Below are 20,331 nucleotides of genomic sequence, written 5' to 3' on the forward strand. Positions count from 1 at the left end.
ACCAGCATGATCTGGTCTTTGCTCCCTTGGTTTTGGAGAGACTCTTCCCTTGGATTCTGTGAAGAGATGCTTTTCCTTGGAGGTGAGAGTTATCTCTAGTAAGTGACTTATGAACTCTCTTACCTAATGGTTAGCTAAGTAGGAGTACTTTAAATTCTTGATTTGATTAACTAAATTCTTTAAATTCTTGATTTAACTAAAAATAGACAAAGATGTAGCCAAGATGTAGGTTCATATTCCAACTGTGTGACCTTGGACAAGTCACTCACCACCTGAGCCCACTTCATCATCTATAACAGTATTAAAATGTCTAATACCTGAACCTTCTGCGACTAGTCTGAAGCTTCAAGGAGATACCGTACAGACTGTTTCCCCAATTTTAAAGCACTCTAGAAATGCCAAAAGCTATTATTTTTACCCTGTCCCTTGTCAGACGAGGTCTGTTCTAGGACCAAGAAATACCAGAGAGGTTTGGTGGATCTAAATACCCTTTTTTCTTGCTTGCAGGAATGACCACCATATTTGAGATATGAGATGTTATACAAACCTAGCCAACTTTTGCTTATCAGAACTAATGGGGGCTAAGAGCAGGCTGGATACATGAAGTGCCCAGATAAGACACATCTTTACTTTGGCCACAGTTTCAATTTTCCCTTTTAAGAAATCTGGTATTAAAATTGCTAAAAAGTAGCAGAATCGATGAATTTGGGTTTCATTTTTTAAAATTTCCTCAACCAACTCACTGGTAGTCAGTGGTAATATTTAGGGGATATGAGAAATTACTTGAAGAAAGCAGCTTGGGAAAGTCACCCCTAGCCTGCTAAATATAAATAATTGTTTAGTAAGCACCCTGGTTTCTTCACCTGCTTCCAATGTGGCTTTCCAGGTTTGTTTATTTATTTAAACCCATACCTTCCGTCTTGGAGTCAGTACTGTGTATTGGCTCCAAGCAGAAGAGTGGTAAGGGCTAGGCAAAGGGGGTCAAGGGACTTGCCCAGGGTCACACAACTGGGAAGTATCTGAGGCCAAATTTGAACCCAGGACCTCCCATCTCTGGACCTGGCTCTCCATCCACTGAGCTACCCAGCTGCCCCCTCCAGGTTTTTTAAAAAGCTATGGTTGTACAGTGGATAGAACCCTAGGCCTGGGGTCAGGAGGACAGGAGTTCAAATTCAACCTTAAACACTTCCTATTCAGTCAATCCAACCTTCTAGTTTTACAGATGAGGAAAGAAGCTGAGAGGTGACTGGTCCAAGGCCACATAGGGAGCAGAGTGAAGGAGTAGGGTGGGGATTTGAACCTGGGGCTTTTGACTTCAAATCCAATGCTTTTTCCCATTATACCACAATTTTTGTACTGTACCTTCTCTCAGAGGAAGAGAACCTACTAGCAAAAGCTGATGACAGAAATGACATGCTTTGCCCCAGTCCCTCCATCCTAACTGTTGGGCCCTCCATCTCTTGTACTGATCCCTGGCTTCTGAAGGCCTTTAATTGGAGTCTCTACCTCAGGTTACCCTCCATCTTTCTTCCTCCATCCTGATGCCCTCTCCTTTTTCAAGCTTGAATCCTAAATGAGCTGCCACTCAAAAAAGGATCTGAAACCTGTCTACACTGAAGTAGCAAAACAGCGGCTTGGCTTCCAAGAGCCAATCTGCAGGGGAAGAATTTGGGGCAGCATTAGTCTGATCTGTATGGGGTCTCTTTTGGGCAGGATGCCTTCCCAACATAGTTTCTACTGTTAACCTGAGCCCCATTCCTGGGCTTCAGAGGAACAAGGCACAAGTCACAATAAGAGGCCAGCCTCCTTTTCAAACCATTGGAACATGCAGCTCAAGGCTTCCCTGCTCCTACCCTACTCCAAAAACAGATTGTAACATGCGATTCCCTTCTAAGGGGTTTCTTATTCCATTTCTTTTCCTGGAGTCATTTGATGGTAGAGCTACTGGGCAAATGAGTCTAAATGCAGTCTAATCCCCCATTTGCTGGCAGAACTTGTGTGGAAATGAAATGATTAACAAAACCCTGGTTGTCACTGACAGAAGGAAAAAGAACATCTAAAAAAGCAATCAGTCTTGCTTGGCTGGGATAAAATTTCAAATGTTTTTGTCTATTTTGTCAAAAAATTTTCCTGTCTTATATATAAAAGAAGTTGAAGCAAAGAAACACATCTGCTTTAAAAGACATTGTAGGGATTTAATCATTTCCTTTTTTAGGATTTTCCTTTTCTATGTTCCCATACACCTGTGGATGGTTCTTTCTTCCCCTCTCCCCAATGTTCAGGACATACAGAGAAAAATATTTTTAGGTTATTCCTCTTAATTGCTTTCACAGTGCTAAAAATAACAGCAGTTCCTAGAAGGCTGCAGCAAACACAAGCCAACATCGACAGCCAGGCACATCTTCAATCACTCTTGTACGGGGCCACTTTTCTGACCACTAAGGATGGCTGTCCAGAACAGCTGACGATACGTTTGTCTCCTACAATAGATCACAGCATAAAGAGCTAGAAGGTATCTAAGAAATCATCTGAGTTCAGCTTCATTTTACAGATAAGAAAACTGAGGATTAAGGAGAAGTGCTTGCCCAAGATCACCTCAAAATGAGATTTTTGAACCCAAGCCCAGAATTAGCAGGCTTCTCTTTGTGCCTTTCAAAATGATGCCTGGAAGTTTTCAGAAAAAATCAAAGCTGTCTATAGTCATATGAAAAAATGCTCTAGGACAGAGAGCCAGGCCTGGAGTCAGGAGGACCTGGGTTCAAATTTGGCCTCAGACACTTCTTAGCTGTGATCTTGGGCAAGATGATTATCCCTAATAGCTTATCCTTGCTGATCTTAGAACTGATACTAAGACAGAAGGTATATGTTAAAAAAAAAACAAAAAACCCTCTAAATCTTTTGATTAGAGAAATGCAAATTAAAACAACTCTGAGGTACCACTTCACTCCAATCATGTTGGCCAATATGACAGAAAAGGAAAATGACAAATGCTGGAGGGGAAATGGGAATAATGGGACATTAATGCGCTATTGGTAGAGTTATAAACAAGTCCAACTGTTCTGGAGAACAATTGGCAACCACATCCAAAGTGCTAAAAAATTGTGCATATCCTTTGATTCTGCAATACCACTACTAGATCTGTACTCCAGAGATTTGGAAGGGAAAAAAAAAAGACCTATATGTACAAAAATATTTATAGCAGATCTTTAAAAGACATTATTTAATAGAATTTATTCCCAGGTATCTCAGTCTTCCCCTCCGCACCATAGAAGGTATCATCCAACAAAAAGATATGTAAATATAGATTGTGTCTTTTGTGTTTCTATTTTTTGATTCATTCTCATGAGGTAGACATTATTCACAAGTTATTCTTCAAATATTAATTCTATAGCTGCATATAATGCTCTTTCGGTTCTACTCATTTCACTCTTCATTAATTCATTTAGGTCTTTACAAGTTTTAAAAAAATTAACCTGCTAATCATTTCTTTTGGCACAGTAATATTCCATCATAGTCATATACCAAAATTTGTCCAGTCATTCCCCAATTAATAGACATCCCCTCAATTTCCAGATCTTTCTGTAGTGGTCAAGAATTGGAGATTGAAGGGATACCCATCAATGGGGAACAGCTAAACAAGATGGGGTATATGATCGTGATGTAGTACTATTGTGTTATAAGAAATGACGGGCAGGATGCTTTCAGAAAAATCTGGCTGATGAAAAGTGAAATGAGAAGAACCAAGACAACATATGTAATAATAGCAATATTGTATGATGATCTGTGAATGATTTAGCTATTTTCAGCAATACAATGATCCAAGACGATTCTGAAGGACTTATGATGAAACAATGCTATGTAATGAAGTCCAAATGCAGAAAAAAGCACACTTTTAAAATTTTTCTTTATTACTTTTTTTAGTAGGAGTTTTCTTTTGCAACATGGCTAATATGGAAATGTTTTGTATGACTGCACATATATAATCTACATCAAATTTTTTGACTTCTCAAGGTGGGGAGAGTGGAGGAAAGGAAAGAATTTAGAACTCAAAAGCTTTACATGTAATTGAGGAAAAAATAAAACCTCCCAAAATAAAGTTAAATGATAAAATAGTCAAAAGAAAAATTCTTCCTGGGCATTAGCCTTTTGGAGGGAAAGCAGAGCTTTTGCAGCCATTTCCATATAGGTGTTTATCCACATTAACTGAATTTTTTCAATTTTTAAATTAAATCTAGGGGGCAGCTAGGTGGCTCACTGGATTGAGAGCTAGCCTTGGGATTTGGGGGGGAAGGATGTCCTGGGTTCAAATCTAATCTCAGACTCCTCTAACTACAACTCTGGGCAAGTCACTTAATGCCCCCCTGCCTAGCCCTTACTGGTCTTCTGCCTTGGAACCAATACATAATACTGATTCTAAGACAGAAGGTAAAGTTTAAAAAAAAATTAAATCTACATGACTTTTCCAGGTCAAATATCAAATACCACCAAGAAGCAGCATTCATGTCAATAGAAGCAGTTCTTGCTCAGAAGGGTCAATAACTTCCTTTTAACTCAAGCAGTATTCGGCATTCAGTAGGTTAACATGCTGACTTCATTTCTGGGGACTGTTTTTGCTGAGCTGGGACATGAATTTTTCAGCCTCATCTAGTTTAGAGCAAGATAAATGGGAACTGTAAACTTATCTAAATGTTGTTCTATTGTTAGTGACGAGTACTTTGAAACCTGAAGGGGTACAGAAAGCATTTTTAATTTTAAATGTCATTGAGTGATTTTATAATCGAAAGAAAACCCAATTAAAACTCTTGAATCTGTAGCCAGTAGCACGACTGCAAGTTTCCTTCTCGGGTTTTACAGAGTCAGCTTCAATGTACACCTAGGCCCCAGCCACTCTGGCTACTTCTGGCAGATATGCTGAATGGGTGTAATCATGTTTCACTTAACTCCCAATTCTGCCCCACTACCATTTTCAGAATTAGTCAATCAAGATCAGCCCTGGGTCCCTTTAAATATTGCTAGTACTCTTTCTCATTAGAACCATGGGAAATGGAAGCATGCCTCCTCCTATAGAGATAAGGCAGAAGTTTTATTGAACGAGAATGGGCAAGAGTTGGAGGGAAGCTTGAGAAGACAGGAATAAACAGACAAGAGGTGGGACACATTCTCGCCAACAGAAATAAATGGCAGCTTTCATTGATTAAGAGGAAATTTTGTCTTATGGAAATGTTCAAAGGGAAGAAAAACATTCTGGCCTTCTCAGAAGGCAGAACTAATACAGAGACCAAGATCCCACTCCTCATGGCAGAAACATGTGTTACCAAATGCACCTACTCAAGACCTAACTCAATAATAGATCTGTGAAGAAACAAGGCACAACCCTTCAGGGCAAATGACCCACTCAAGCACTCCTGATTGGGGTGGAGAGGCATAAAAATCACAAACCACTTAGTTCTTAGAAATTCCATAAGTTTACATAGCACATCTGAGATACACTTTTAGCAGTTAGAATTGCTCAACTCAACCTGAATGCCATCAATTGGGGAAACTACCCTGAGGTCTTGCTTCTCCATCCTGGGAACAGCTCATCTCCTCCCTGGGGAATGAGGATCTCAGCTCAGGCTGTCAGTACTCAGGTGTGTCTGACTGAATAGGGTAGCTCAAGTCTCGTCTCCAGGCCTCAGCCTTGTCCCTTCACATGAATGACAAGTGATGGTGGGAAGCAGTTCACAGAGGAACACAGGCAGGCTTGAGGCTCTTCGTGGTTCCTTGGAGAAAGGAGCTCGTCAGTTTTCCATGAGGCTGGTGGCTTCCGTCTGGCTGCTGGGAGAGCTGGCCAGCCTGGGGGTGGACAGGTACTCCAGTTCATAGCGCCCATTCTCAGAAGCCTCGCTGAAATTTGTTTCCTTGGCTTCTTTTTTACTCCTCTTATGTTCAATGATCTGCTGGAGCTGATGCACAGCGTAGTCTGGCTTGGTGGTCAGAGGACCTACTGGCACTGTCATGCCAAGGACATCAGATACCATGTAAGGGCGCAGCCAGCCCACCAATGGCGTGCTGCCTGGGCTATAGTGGGTTTGCTTGTGATAAAAAAGAAGCCCATCTACCTACAAGGTGAAGAATCAGTAAGGGAAAAATTACAGTCTGCACAAGACTACCTTTAGCCATGGTTTGTAAATATAGCGACAGCTAATTATATGACTAATTACCTAGACAGATCCCAATTCCTTTCCCAAAGGCTACATCTGAGAAAAGATTTAGAATTCTGAGTTCTAGCAAATGGGAATTCTCTACGTTAAGCTAGAAAAGGAAAATTTTGAATTAAATGCCAATCTACTAGAAAAGAAATGCAAGAATGAGATGAGTATCATAGACAGACGCTGTAAAATCTATGTCCAGGTAGGGCAAGAGTCATAAAGACCACAATCCGCCAGTCATTTGGGTACTTTCAGAGTAATGTGTTATGGGAATGCTAATGCAAGATGACTAAGCCACTGTTGAGAGGGGGCATTTCAGCTATTCTGAATCGGCCTCACCTAAAGGATTTCCTATAAGCCTATATTCTGTTTTTCATACTTCAGTGACTCACTTGGAAATTCACTCATTGTCATGTAGGACACAAGCTCTATAAATAAGGGTGGTGTTCTTACCACCTTTCTTAATTGACTTCCTGGGGTGAGCAAACACTTGGCATTTCCTCATTCTGGAGGCTATGAGTCTTTTAATAAAATCATTTTCCATTCAAACTGATATTGGTAGATGACTGAGCATAATTTTAAGAGGTGGGGAGGATGGGCAAAATAAAGTTTGCATTATGAGCCTATGTGAGATCACTTACATGCCACTGAGGATTATAATGTTAGAGCTGGGGAGTTCTGTAAAAGTCATCTGATCAATGTCTGCATTTTACAGATGAGGAAACTAAGGCTCAGAGAGATGTCACACATTCAATTTGTGGCAGAACATAGAACACAAGCCAGTTCTCCTGACTCCCAAGTCCAGTGTTCTTCCAAATATGCCACCAATCATAATCAAATTCGTGCCATGGGTTTCCACCCCATCAGTACTGTCCCTATCTCTGGACCAGCTTGCATGGGATACTTGGGTTGGGATGTCTTCCCAAGAATCACTTGGATCCAACCCTAGGATTCCAGACTGTTGGGTAGTAGCCAATGTCAGGCATTTTTCTTCTTCTTCCTCCTCAGTTTCCTATTATGTAAAATTGGGAGGTTGGACCACAGGCCCTCGAAGGTCTATCCTCCTTTGAGATCCTAGAACTTCTTCATACTGGGGCATCACTAGTGGATCCTTGCATAATATCATACCCTAGTGGCCTGAAAGTGTTAGTGCATTTCTAAAGCTCTTCTGTCTAGTCTCTGTCTTTCTCCCCTTCCCACCCCAATGGCTGTCACTCAAGTGAAAGTAGCCCATTCTTTTTTAGACAAAGGGAGTGCCAATTTCCCAATCTAGGGATGGAGCTTCTTAGATAAGATTAATTTTGACTCAAAGCTCTTTAAGGACCTTGTCTAGAAAAGTAAAAAATGGTCCTGGGGCTCCAGCATGAGTAGAAATTTCTAGTCCCTGGTGGCTACAGGATGGGAAGTAGTGGAATTTCTTACCTCAAAAGGGAAATCAGTGGATAAGACTTTGCACAGGCTCTCAGGGGTGCATGGAAAATTCTTTAGACCCACGAACTTAAACTAAAACAAACAAACAAATAAATAAATAAATAAAAAGGTACCAGTGAGATGTAGCATTTTTTTATTATTTCTGCCATTTTGAGAATGACACCAAAGCCAGCAATCTTAGTGTAAGGTCAGATATTCTTGTTCAAGTTGAATTCTTATTCTCCCCAAACCTGCCTCTAAGTATCTGTGCCCCATCCTTGCCTTTTCTGCCTTTGAAAATCCTGTGTAGTTAAGCAATTTGGGATATAACAATTTCTAATAAAAATCTGGAGGGACCTCTTTCTTCATACCACTAAAAATATTTATGCCCAAGAATTTTTTAGTGAGAGGGTAATTCCTGCTTCTCCAGCCTGCATGACTAGGTTCTCACCCAATTCCAGCAACAAGGAGACTAAAAGGACTAATCCTACTTCCTTCCCTACTTTTTTCTAGTCACCCTTCAACCTGGAGACTCTTGTAAAACTGAATAGAATGCCCTGAAAACAACTCTTATATACAACTGAGATCAAAGCCCTGGGTGAGAAAGCAGGGCCATGGGTTCTTGTCCGGGCTCAGTCACTAGTTTCAGGTGTGGCTCTCAGATTGATTTTGGCCCATTTGGACCTTAGTTCTTCAATCTGTAAAGTGAGGTGAGGGCTGTGGTGGTGGACAAGATGACCCTAAAAGTTCTTGCTGCCCAAAATGTCTATGATTCTTAAAAAAAAGGAATATTTGGACCATGAAAGCAAGATAAAGTTAATGTACTAATTATACTCAAATGAAGATGATTTGCTTTTTAAAATATTTAAGCACCTACATGCAAGGAACTATATGCAAAGGTGAAAAACCTGCAGTCTGACCTCAAGCAGTTTATAATTTAATGTCATACTGAATATAGGATTAAATAACCAACTCCCAGCAATAAATCGTCGATAAATCTTAAATTTCAATATAAAAAAGACTTACTGGATTAAGCCTGGTTTTTTCTCCAAGTCCCTGTTCTTCTGGTAACTTTGAATGCATCCAGTAGAATCTAAAATCAGTCTAAAAGGGAAGTAGGAGGAGTAGGGAAGACCAGAAAGAGAGAAGACACGAAATTCCTCAGCCAAAATTTGAATACAGAAAACAAGCATCAAGGTAGGGTGGGATGAAAAATTCCTTTATGGGAATAATTCCACTTTCCTTCAACACTCCTTATGGAGACAAGATGAAGAAAGCAAGCATTTGTTAAGTTCTATGCCAAGCAATGGAGACATAGAAGCAAAAGTAAAACAGTCCCAGATTTCTATATTTATTTTTAAGTCCTTACTTTCTGTCTCAGAATCAATACTGGTAAGTAGACCTTTGTAGTTACTTAACACCTTTTTGTGGTTAAAATGGGTAGATGTACTTAAAATACTGAGTTATCACTTTTTTTGTAGATTTAAATCTTAAAAACAGATTGTGGAATTACAATTCTAGCTTCACTATAAAGGAAGAGCTAAGTACCTTCATTGTTACAATCAGGAGATTACAATTTTATCTTCACAATAAAGGAAGAGCTAAGTATCTTCATTGTTATAATCAGGGGAGAGCTAAATCCAGTCTTCACAATACTAAATATTGGTTCCAAGGCAGAGGAACAGTAAGGGTTAGGCAATTAAGTGACTTGCTCAAGGTTAGACATTCAGATTAGAACCCAGATCTTCCCAACTTTAGGCCTGGCATTCTATCCACTGTACCATCCAGCTGCCCCAGGCCAGGTGTTCTTAATCTGACATCAATGAATTCCAAAGAAGACTATGGATACATTTCAGGGTTCTGAGAATTTAGATGGAAAGAACAATGTACATCTTTATTTTCACTAACTCCTAACTGAAATTTCACACCTTCTTCCATGATGAATATAGACAATAAACTATAATAGGGTTAGGTGATGCCAAAAGGGACCATTATATCATAAAAGTTAAGGACAATCCTGCCTCTCCCAAAAAAGGCAATAGAGAACCACAGGCCTTGTAAACACCAGGCAGCCCTAAGCCTGAGAAGCTCAATTTGGCAGCTGTGTGGAAGGAGTGGTGAGGGCAGAGACTATCAATGGGATAAGAGGTGTTTGGGTGGGTGCCTTCTTTGCATTGCATAGGCCCTACTTTTCTCTCCCTTTTTATTCCTCCTAAATCCCTTGCCTTCTGTCTTAGAATTCAGTTCCAAAGTAGAAGAGCAGTAAGGGCTGGCAATGAGGGTTAAGGGACTTGCCATGGGTCACAAAGTAGGAAGTATCTGAGGCTAGGTCTGAACCCAGGACCTCCCATTCCCAGGGTTGGCTCTTTCCACTGAGTCACTTAGATGCCCTGTCCACTTCTCTTTGTACACAGGACATACAGAAGCTGGCCATGCCTGGTTCTAACTCCATTTTCTTCCCTAGATCTGACTAACACTCAGACAGAAGGAAGAATGAATATTGGTAGAAATTGCCAGCCTATTCATTTGCTCCATTTCTTGCCTCTCCTGAGGACTCTAAACTTCTATCGAATTAGAACCATTATAAATTTTACTACAAATAAAGTGAAAATGCACTAGACACACCAAAGTCTATATATATCCTAGAGAGTGAATGGGATTATTCCTGGAGGACAGGAGCAGAAGAGGAGGTGGTGGCCAATACACATACCTGGCAGTCATAGACGGGGTGTCCCCTCCAACACATCACATCTAGTACATAATAGGTCTGGTTCAGTTCACTATAGATGCAGTCCAAGATTGTATAGTCTGGGGAAAAAACACAGGAAGTCTGAAAAAAAAAACACTTCAAAGCTTGAAGGTGATGTATGCCACTGCCCCTGCCCAACACCAGTGGGAAGAAGGGAAGGGACACTGGGCATTCCAACCCATGCTGGAGTGATGGCCCTAGATTGGCTTTCTCTGACCAGGGGTGACAGGAATAGCTGGGAACAGGCCTTGTTTAGGTCAGGTATCCCTAATTCTAAATAAATGTAACAGAAGTAATTTTTTAACCTATAAACTGATAGACACACATTAGTTTTCTAATTTATCTTAAGACAACTATGAACCAACCCAAAGGTAAATTAGAGAAGCAATTTATTTTGTATTAACTAAAATCCCAAATTAAAAAAAATAATTTTCCATCTTTATCAATCAATAAGCTTTAGTAGGGGGTTTAAAAAGTATCTGATATAAATCCTGTCTACAACAAACCTAAAATACCAGAGCTGGAGAGATAAAACTAAGTCACCTAAAGTGCTTAAGAAATAGTAAGTATCGTTAATAATGACAGGCAGTAGGGAGAAGTGGAAAGGGCACTGGGTTTGTGTCAGGAAAGATCTACATTTTAATTTTGTCTCTGACACTTGCTAGCAAAATGACCATGGGCAAATCACTTAACTTGGTCTGTAAAATGGGAATATTAACTATAGGATCTAATTTAGATGACTTTGTGGGACTCAAATGAGATGGATATGTACATGATTCTATTATTATTGACCATATAATATGGATCAGAAAAGGGGGAGATCACTGTAGGCTTGCAGACAGTCTCTTGGAAGAGATGGGAAGATGAAAGGGACAGAGGGAAAATAAGGCATTTCAAGAAAAAGAAACAGCATTGGCAAAGACACTCAACAACAGAAAGGGGTCCCTCATGGGTTATGGGGACAGAGATGGGCAGCTTTGACAAAGCAGATGATGTATATTGGAAAGCAAGGGAGACTAAGCTTGGAGCAGGAAGATGAAGCCCCTTCATGGCACAGTTCTAGGCAAGGAAAAACTGGAACCAATTTAAGTAAGTAATGAGGAATGACCCAAATTCTGGAGGAGGAGAATAAGATGATGGAAATAATGTTTTATGAAGCCAACTCTAATCACAACACTGATTGAAAAAAGGAGGAGAGATGCTTCTGAGGATATGAATTCTGAGTCAAACAATATATATCAATATGATTAAAACCTACTAAGCCACTGCTCCCTCCTCCTCCAACCTTTCCCCTTTTAGAAATATTGAAAAAGCATTTTTCTCAACATCCTATTCCAAAGCCTTTGGTCTTTCTGAACTTCTATCAATTCTTAAACAAAGCCCCTAACTAAATCCCTTTTTCCCCTTTATAAAAGTCTGATTACTTTTTGGAGGAAAGTGGGTGAGAGTTCAGGGAAGAACTCTGTTCTCTTGGAGGGATGGATTTGAGGTCATGCCAGGACTAGGGCACAAGGGCCCCAGAATGGCACCATTTAAGAACAGTAAACTCTTTCCTCCTGCCTTGACCAGATAATGACTAGACTCAGAGAAGGAAGAAGTCTTTGATTAGTTAATCAAAGTATCTCTTGAGTTCACCTTTGGTCAGATGGAAAGAAGTATCCTTAAAGGGAATGATTAGAAAGGATTGGTTTTGGGAAAATTATTCTCTCAAGACTGTGTTTGGTCTGTTTAATGAAGTTAAAATGAACTGTCAGCTAAACTCTGAACCCTTGCTCAATCTGGATCGTGGAACTTTGACTAATGACTGGGAGAGCTATACATTTTAACTCCAAAATGGTTTGTGAATTTCAGGGGCCTTGGATGACTCTGCCTGCTAAGAAGAAAGGTTTAGAATTGGAATCAATCTGATGGAATACTATTGTGCTGTAAGGATTGAAGATCTGGAGGCTTTCCATATGAATTGATGCAAAGTGAAATGAGCAAAACCAGAAGAACATTCTACACAGAAAGTAAACACTGTGAAAAAATCAAATGTTATAGACCTTGCTACTAGTAGCAATGTGACAAGCTAAGACACTCCTGAAAGACTTCTAGAAAAGAATGCTAACTACATTGAAAGAAAGAACTATGGGAAAAGAAATGCAAAAGCAAAACATATGACATCACTTATCACATGTATATATGATTTGGGGTCTAAGCTTTAAAAAAATTGCTCTATAGCAAAAATGAATAATATGGAAATAGGTATCAAGTGACAACATTTGTACAACCCAGTGGAATTGTGTGATGGCTATGGGAGCAGGGAGGGAAGAGAGGAGGAAAAGGAATCATATAAACATGGGGAAAAATTCTAAAAAATAAATAAAATTTAAAATAAAATGAAATATCATCTCCTTAAAAAAAAAGAATTTAGGGGGCAGCTGGGTAGCTCAGTGGACTGAGAGCCAGGCCTAGAGATGGGAGGTCCTAGGTTCAAATCTGCCCTCAGCCACTTCCTAGCTGTGTGACCCTGGGCAAATCACTTGACCCCCATTGCCTAGCCCTTACCACTCTTCTGCCTTGGAGCCAATACACAGTATTGACTCCAAGACGGAAGGTAAGGGTTTTTAAATTTAAAAAAAAAAAGAATTTGAATCAATCTAAAATTAATAAAATTATTTCTGGCAGGTTTGTGCCTAAAATGCAGAGCATGGAATGGGGTTTTTTTGACCCTGAAGGGAGAAATCATGACTTAAAGGAGACCTGTTGATAGACTGAATACAGAAGATTTTTTTAAAAGGATGAATCAAAGATAATAAAATCCTCAGTAGTAAAATGATGACAGCCCTCAGTAAGGATGTTTGTTGCTGACACACTGAACTTGGTTTAGAGGGCCAAGTAGAAATGTCTAAGCATGGAAGGCTTAAACAAGTTGTCCAGGAGTCAGGGCTAGAGACATCAATTTGCAAATCATCCTGAGAGAGGCTTATGACTGAGAGTGAACTAGAGGAATAAAGATTTAGAGCTAAAAGGGCCCTTAGGAGGATTCTGGTCCAATGTCTCATTCTGCTGACGAGAAACTGAAGCTAGAAAGGCAAAGTGACTATGAAGGAAGGGAGGGGCAGCACTGGGACCTGAAAACAGGACTCTATGCACCAAACCCAGCACCATTTTGTACTCACAATCTACATGATCATATTAAGAAAAATATTCAATAGTCAAGACCAGAAGTGAGGGAATATTTCTGGTGAAGGAGTTGGAAAAAAAGGAGAGTCGGGGAATAAGACAAAGAATGGTCTAAGAAGTATCAAGAGGATCAGGAAACTAGTATTTGGGGAGCTATGGAAGAAAATGTTCTTTAAGAAATAGGAAGTATCAAAGACATCAAAGGTATAAAGATACTGGTAAGAATAGTCTGAAATTCTGGTCATTGAATTTGGTAGTAAGAAAGTAATTGTAACCATGATTCCAGTGTATTGTAATGAAAAACGTCGCCTATCTCATGAGACATACATTTTTTTAACATAGCCAGTGAGAGAATTTGTTTTGACTATTTGTATTTCTTTGCTTTGTTGGGTTGTTAAGTAAAATAGCAATTGGGGGAATTAAAAAAGAATAATCTCAGTAGAATGGTTGAAGAAATCCAGATTGCTGATTGTTGATTTGATAAAAGGCGTGGGTTCAAAGGAACAGAGGTAGCTAGATACACTAAAACGATGATGATCCTTCTAGATGGAGTGGCAGGCCCTGCCCTGCTCCCACCCCACAGACCAAGTGCCATGCCCTTCCCCACACCACTGAGTGCCTGGATGGGTGATGTAAAAAAAAATGTAGTCAGGCACAATGGAGGGTGGGAAGAAAGCAGCTCCATTCAAGTCCCTCTGCCTTCCCAGTAACAAACTCGGGGTGGGAGGGCTGTGCCCACAGAGAGCATGCATGCCATAGGTTCACCATCACAGCACTAGAATATAAACATTACCAACCTAACAGCATTAATTGGTTTTGTGGAGAAAAAAAAAGATCTCTAGAGAAATCCAATGTGTGCCTAAAGTAACTGACAAGGAAAAAGATGGAAAAAAGAAGGAAAAGATTACTAGGTCAACCTAATTTTGACAAATGCAATAGAATATGTCAGTAAAGTCAATAAACATTTCTTAAAAGACTACTACACTCCTGGTACTGTGCTTTGTAAGCTCTCTTGAGAGACAGGACTTCTGTCACTTTTGTCTTTGTGTTTCCAGGATGCAGCCCAGGCTAGCACACAACAGGGGCTTAATAAATGCTTGTTGGATGACACATGTAAAACCCAGTGGAATTGCGTGTCAACTACGGGGAGGAAGGGGGAAGAACATGAATCATGTAACCATGGAAAAATATTCTAAATTAATTAATTAAATAAAAAATTGCAATCCAATAAAAAAATAAATGCTTGTTGGATTAGAATGACTTGCGGAAAGATCCATGTGATGAAGAAAGAGCATTATCTGAAGTTGTTTCAATCAAGATTTCTCAGGCTACCTTTCCCTGTGGTTGAGGTGCGCTTGTTGCCTCCAGGAAGAAGGGATGGAAACCTGTTGACACAGTACCCGCTCTTGGTGTATGCTGTAGTGGAACCCTGAAAAAGGAAGTTAAAAATCTTCAATGGATGAGTTTTTTTTCTTCTCACTCTCTTATCCTCCCTTAGCAATCCTGCTAGCTAACCAGGGGCTCTCAGAAGCCAGAGAGACGAAAGTCCTCTTTTCCTGGAAGTGAACCCGAGGTAATCTCAGACTTGTCACTCACCTTGGAGGCCACGACCAGGGCTCTTTTCCCCACGGGACACACGACCACAATCCACTCCTGTCCCAGATCTGAAGGAACATCAATCAGCCACTCCGACAGCATCAACTAAAGGAGGCAAGGACATCGAGTGTCAACATCTGACACTCTAGGGCCCGTGGCACCAAGAGCAGAGAGTCTGGAGTGGTCTGCAGTCACTCAGGGAGCACGAGGGCTCATACTCATAACTCATTTCATGCCCTGCCTTCTTCCCTCTGAGCCAGACTCTTTCCTTTCAAAACTGGCAGGTCCTCCTTGGTTACAGAAAATGCCAATATGAGGTATTGATGAGAACAAGGTCATGCTCACAGAGTCTCAGAGACCTGTAACCCCAACCACACCTCATGCAAAAATTCCCCTCTATAAAATAAAATACTTAGAACTCTACAAACACAGGAACTATATGAACACAACTACAAAACACTCACCACACAATTAAAACTAGATCTAAACAATTAGAAAAACATTGATTACTCATGGGTGGGATGAGCTAACATAATAAAAATGACCACCCTACCCAAATTAATTTACTTATTTAGTGCCATACCCATTGAACTACCAAAATACTTTTTTACTGAATTAGAAAAAACATAACAAAGTTCATTTGGAAGAACAAAAGGTCAAGGATATCCAGGGAAATCATGAAAAAAAAATGCAAAAGGAAGGAGGACTTGCAGTCCCAGATCTCAAACTATACTATAAAGCAGTGGTCATCAAAACAATTTGGTACTGGCTAAGAGACAGAAAGGAGGATCAGTGGAATAGACTTGAGGTAAATTACCTCAGCAAGACAGTCTATGATAAAACCAAAGATCCCAGTTTTTGGGACCAAAACCCACTTTTTTATAAAAAACTGCTGGGAAAATTAGAAGACAGTATGGGAGAGATTAGGTTTAGATCAATATCTCACACCCTACACCAAGATAAACTCAGAATGGGTGAATGACCTGAATATAAAGAAGGAAGCTTTAAGTGAATATAGAATAGTATACTTGTCAGATCTTTGGGAAAGGAAAGACTTTAAAACCAAGCAAGAGCTAGAAAAAACCACAAAATGTAAAATCAATAATTTGGATTACATCAAATTAAAAAGTTTTTGTACAAACAAAACTAATGCATCCAAAATTAGAAGGGAAGCAATAAATTGGGAAATAATCTTCATTACAAAAACCTCTGACAAAGGTCTAATTACTCAAATTTATAGAGTAAAACAGTTGTACAAAAAATCAAGCCATTCACCAATTGAAAAATGGGCAAGATTCATGAATAGGCAATTTTCAGTTAAAAAAATCAAAACTATTATTAATAAGTACATGAAAAAGTGTTCTAAATCTCTTATAATCAGAGAAATGCGAATCAAAACATCTCTGAGGTATCACCTCACACCCAGCAGATTGGCTAACATGACAGCAAAGGAAAGTAATGAATGCTGGAGGGGATGTGGCGAAGTTGGGACATTAATTCATCACTGGTGGAGTTGTGAATTGATACAACCATTCTGGAGGGCAATTTGGAACTATGTACAATGGGCGATAAAAGACTGTCTGCCGTTTGATCCAGCCATAGCTCTGATGGGTTTGTACCCCAAAGAGATAATAAGGAAAAAGATGTGTACAAGAATATTCATAGCTGAGTTCTTTGTGGTAGCAAAAAACTGGAAAACGAGGGGATGCCCTTCAACTGGGGAATGGCTGAACAAATTGTGTATATGTCGGTGATGGAATACTATTGTGCTCAAAGGAATAATAAAGTGGAAGAATTCCATGGAACACCTCCAGGAAGTGATGCAGAGTGAGAGGAGCAGAACCAGGAAAACATTGTACACAGAGACTGATACACTGTGGTACAATTGAATGTAATGGACTCCTCCACTAGTGGCAATGCAGTGATCCTGAACAACTCGGAGGAACCTACGAAAAAAACCACTATCCACATCCAGAGGAAACACTGTGGGAGTAAAAACACTGAAGAAAAACAACTGCTTGAATACATGGGTTGAAGGGATATGGTTGGGGATGTAGACTAGAGTCTACATGAACATCCTAGTGCAAACAACAACATGGAAATAGGTTCTGATCAAGGACACAAGTAATACCCAATGAAATTGAGCATTGGCTGTGGGAAGAGTGGGTGAAGGGGAGGGAGGGAAATAATGTGATTATTGTAACCGAGGAATCATGTTCTAAATTGACTAAATAAACTTATTCAAATGAAAAAAAAAAGAATTCCCCTCTATAGCAGCCTGAACTACCCAACCTTCCTTTGAGGTCCAATAATGGAGAATTCTCACCCTCCTGAGATAGCCCATATTATTGTTGGATAGCTCTAATTTTCAGGAAGGGCTTTCTTAAATGAAACTAAACTTACTCACAAAAGGGTATTAATATATTTTTGTTGTTCTATCATCTTTATTTCGTTACATATCCCAACTCTACCGGGGCTAGCAAGTCATTTCTATAACAAATTTTTTTTTTACAGAGGATAAAAAAACAGACCAGCAAAACAAATCAACACCTCAACTGAGTCTAACAAATAGTTCTACTTCACTTCAAAAAAAAGGAAAGGGATTCACTTTCTTCACTCTTCTCCTAGGCTGAGCTCAGACATTCTAATTACAGAGTGCTCAGAGTGTTTTTTTTTTCAACTGTCCTTTCTACTGAAATGGTTGCAGGTATACTTGTGTAGTTTTCCCTTGGTTTGGCTTCCTGTCTTCTGAATCAGTCCCTGGAACTCTTCTCTTGATACTCTGAAATCTTGTTTTTTACAATCCCATCACCTTCATGTACAACTGTTGCTTTCCCATCAAGAGGCACCTATCTACTTTGTTTCTATTTCTTTGTTACCACAAAAAAGTCCTGCTATGATTATTTTGGTGTCTATGGGACCTTTCCTTCTGTTTCAAAAAAAAATTTTTTTTTAAGTATAATAATAATAAGGGAATCTTTGGGTCAAAAGGAATGATTATTTTAGCAAAATTTAGCATAATTCCAAACTCCTTTCCAGAATGGCTGGCCAATTCCCATTTACAATGTATCGGTGTTACTATCTTTCAACATCATCTCCAACACTAACTCATTCCATCTTTTGTCAGTGTTGTCAATTTACCAGAAGTGAAACCTCATGGTTGCTTTGATTTTAATTTCTTTTATTATTAATGACCTGGAACAATTTTTCCTATGTTTGTTTACAGTTCACAATTCCTATTTTAAGAACCATTTTTTCTTATCATTTGACCACTCACTGTATTCACTGGGGAATGTGTCTTGGTCCTGTAAAATTATGTTAATTGTTGGCTTTTAGATTATTATCAGATATCCGATAGAAAGATTTCATCCCGACCCCAATAAAGGCCTCCTTCTTGGCCTGATTGCATTGATTTTGTTTGTGTGAATGCTTTCAATTTCATGACTGAAATGATCCAGCTAGTTCCACTCATCTATACTTTTCTCTATCTTAACTAGTACCCAAGAGTTTTGGTAATCAACACTTTATAATATATTCTGAATCATGGAGGAACAATTTTCCCTTCATTTTTACCTCATTCTCCCACCCCCCATCTTCCACCTAGAGGAAACTGGTGGTGTCACACAGAGCATTGGGTCTGGAGGCTGGAAGCTCTGAGTTCAGATCCAGCCACAGAACTTGTAAGCTATGTGACCCTAGGCAAGTCACTTAACATGTCTTACATTAGTTTCCTCATCTGTAAAATGGGGATAATAATAATCCTTACTTCCCAGGGTTGTAGTGAGGGTTAAATGAAGTAATATTTATAAAGTACTTAGCACAATGCCTAATAAATGTTTGCATCCTTTTTTGTCTCCTCCAGATTCTAACCCTTTTCCTCAAATGAATTTTATAATTTTGTCTAATTTTTTCATAACAATTTATAGTCCCACTAACACTGAACAATACCATTCTTATTTTTTCCAATTTGATGGATATAAAGTAGTGTATAAAGCAGTTTTCATCTGCATTTCCCTCATTAGACTGTGAGCTCCTTGAGGCTATGGACTGTCCCCATAACTTAGCACAGTGCCTGACACATAGTAGGTAGTTAATAAATGTTAATTCATTGATTGATTATTAGAGAATCTGAAAAATTATTCATGTTGTTCTGAAAGGTGTTTCTCTCTTTAAAAATCATCTGTTCACCTGCACATATTGTCAAGACCTGGTTGATCTTTACTTAATTTTAATTAACTGCTTTTCCCCCTTCTTTTTAAAATGTTTGCTTACAAGGATTTCTGCTGACCATTTCTCTACTGGGAAATGGTATTATGCTTATAGATCTGCAATGCTACCTTATAAATTTGAGAATATTTACCACATTTTTTTCTCAGTGTTTAAAATTTTTTTGCAACACTGCTTAAATTGTTTTATTTCTGTATAATCAAATCTACCAATTTTGTCTCTAGAATTTCTCACATTTGTTTAGAGAATTTTTCCTCCTCCCTACAAACAAGCTCAATGTGTTACTTTTTCTCTTCCAACTTAAAAATATATGTAAAAATGTATGCATATATTCAGACTCAGAAATCCAGCTGGAGTTTGTAATATCAATCTGCGAAGTAGATCTAAATTCACTTTCTACCCTACTGTTATCCAATTTTCCCAACAATTTTATTTTTATTCATTCTTTTAACCTTAAAATCTTTGGTTATCAAGTATTAATCTTTTCTATAAACTATTTCTAGGTTCTCTATTTTGTTCCAACAATGTATCTTTGTATTTTTTGAAAGCAAACAGTATTGAATTCTGGGAGGGTAAATTTATCAACTTTGTCATGGCTCTTTATATCTTCTCATCTGAATTTTCTTTTTTTTTTAACCCGTACCTTCTGTCTTGGAATCAATACTGTGTATTGGTTCCAAGGCAGAAGAGTGGTAAGGGCTAGGCAATGGGGGTTAATTGACTTGCCCAGGGTTACATAGCTGAGAAGTGATCATCTCTATTTCTTTTAAGAATTTGATTATGTTTTGGTTCCTATGGGTACTTTCTTCTTATTAATAACCTCCTTGGGGTATCAGTCGATCCTTGGGGAATCTCTGGGTAAAAAGGTACATTTTATTCACTTTTTAAATTCTAAATTGCTTTCTAGAACACTTCTACTGATTCATAGCTCTACCAACAATGTACTAGTGGGCTCAATTTCCCATAATCCCTTCAACATTGACTATTTCCATC

The 20,331-nt window shown here is 39.0% G+C and overlaps 1 protein-coding gene across 3 annotated transcripts in view; it reads right to left on the reverse strand.

Annotated features, from left to right (window-relative positions):
- Window positions 1–3,887: 3,887 nt before the first annotated feature.
- Window positions 3,888–20,331, reverse strand: part of SNUPN (snurportin 1) — a 49,572-nt gene continuing 33,128 nt past the window's right edge. For all 3 annotated transcript variants that reach the window (XM_007478189.2, XM_016428297.2, XM_001365741.4), the window contains 6 exons: window positions 15,112–15,216; window positions 14,848–14,944; window positions 10,312–10,409; window positions 8,628–8,705; window positions 7,614–7,694; window positions 3,888–6,101 (listed from right to left, as the gene is read on the reverse strand). In XM_007478189.2, the coding sequence (XP_007478251.1) occupies window positions 5,781–6,101; window positions 7,614–7,694; window positions 8,628–8,705; window positions 10,312–10,409; window positions 14,848–14,944; window positions 15,112–15,216 (780 nt within the window). In that variant the 3' untranslated portion in view covers window positions 3,888–5,780. The remainder of the gene's footprint in view (window positions 6,102–7,613; window positions 7,695–8,627; window positions 8,706–10,311; window positions 10,410–14,847; window positions 14,945–15,111; window positions 15,217–20,331) is intronic.

This window comes from Monodelphis domestica, chromosome 1 (genome assembly GCF_027887165.1).
Source record: "Monodelphis domestica isolate mMonDom1 chromosome 1, mMonDom1.pri, whole genome shotgun sequence".
NCBI classification, from domain to species: domain Eukaryota; kingdom Metazoa; phylum Chordata; class Mammalia; order Didelphimorphia; family Didelphidae; genus Monodelphis; species Monodelphis domestica.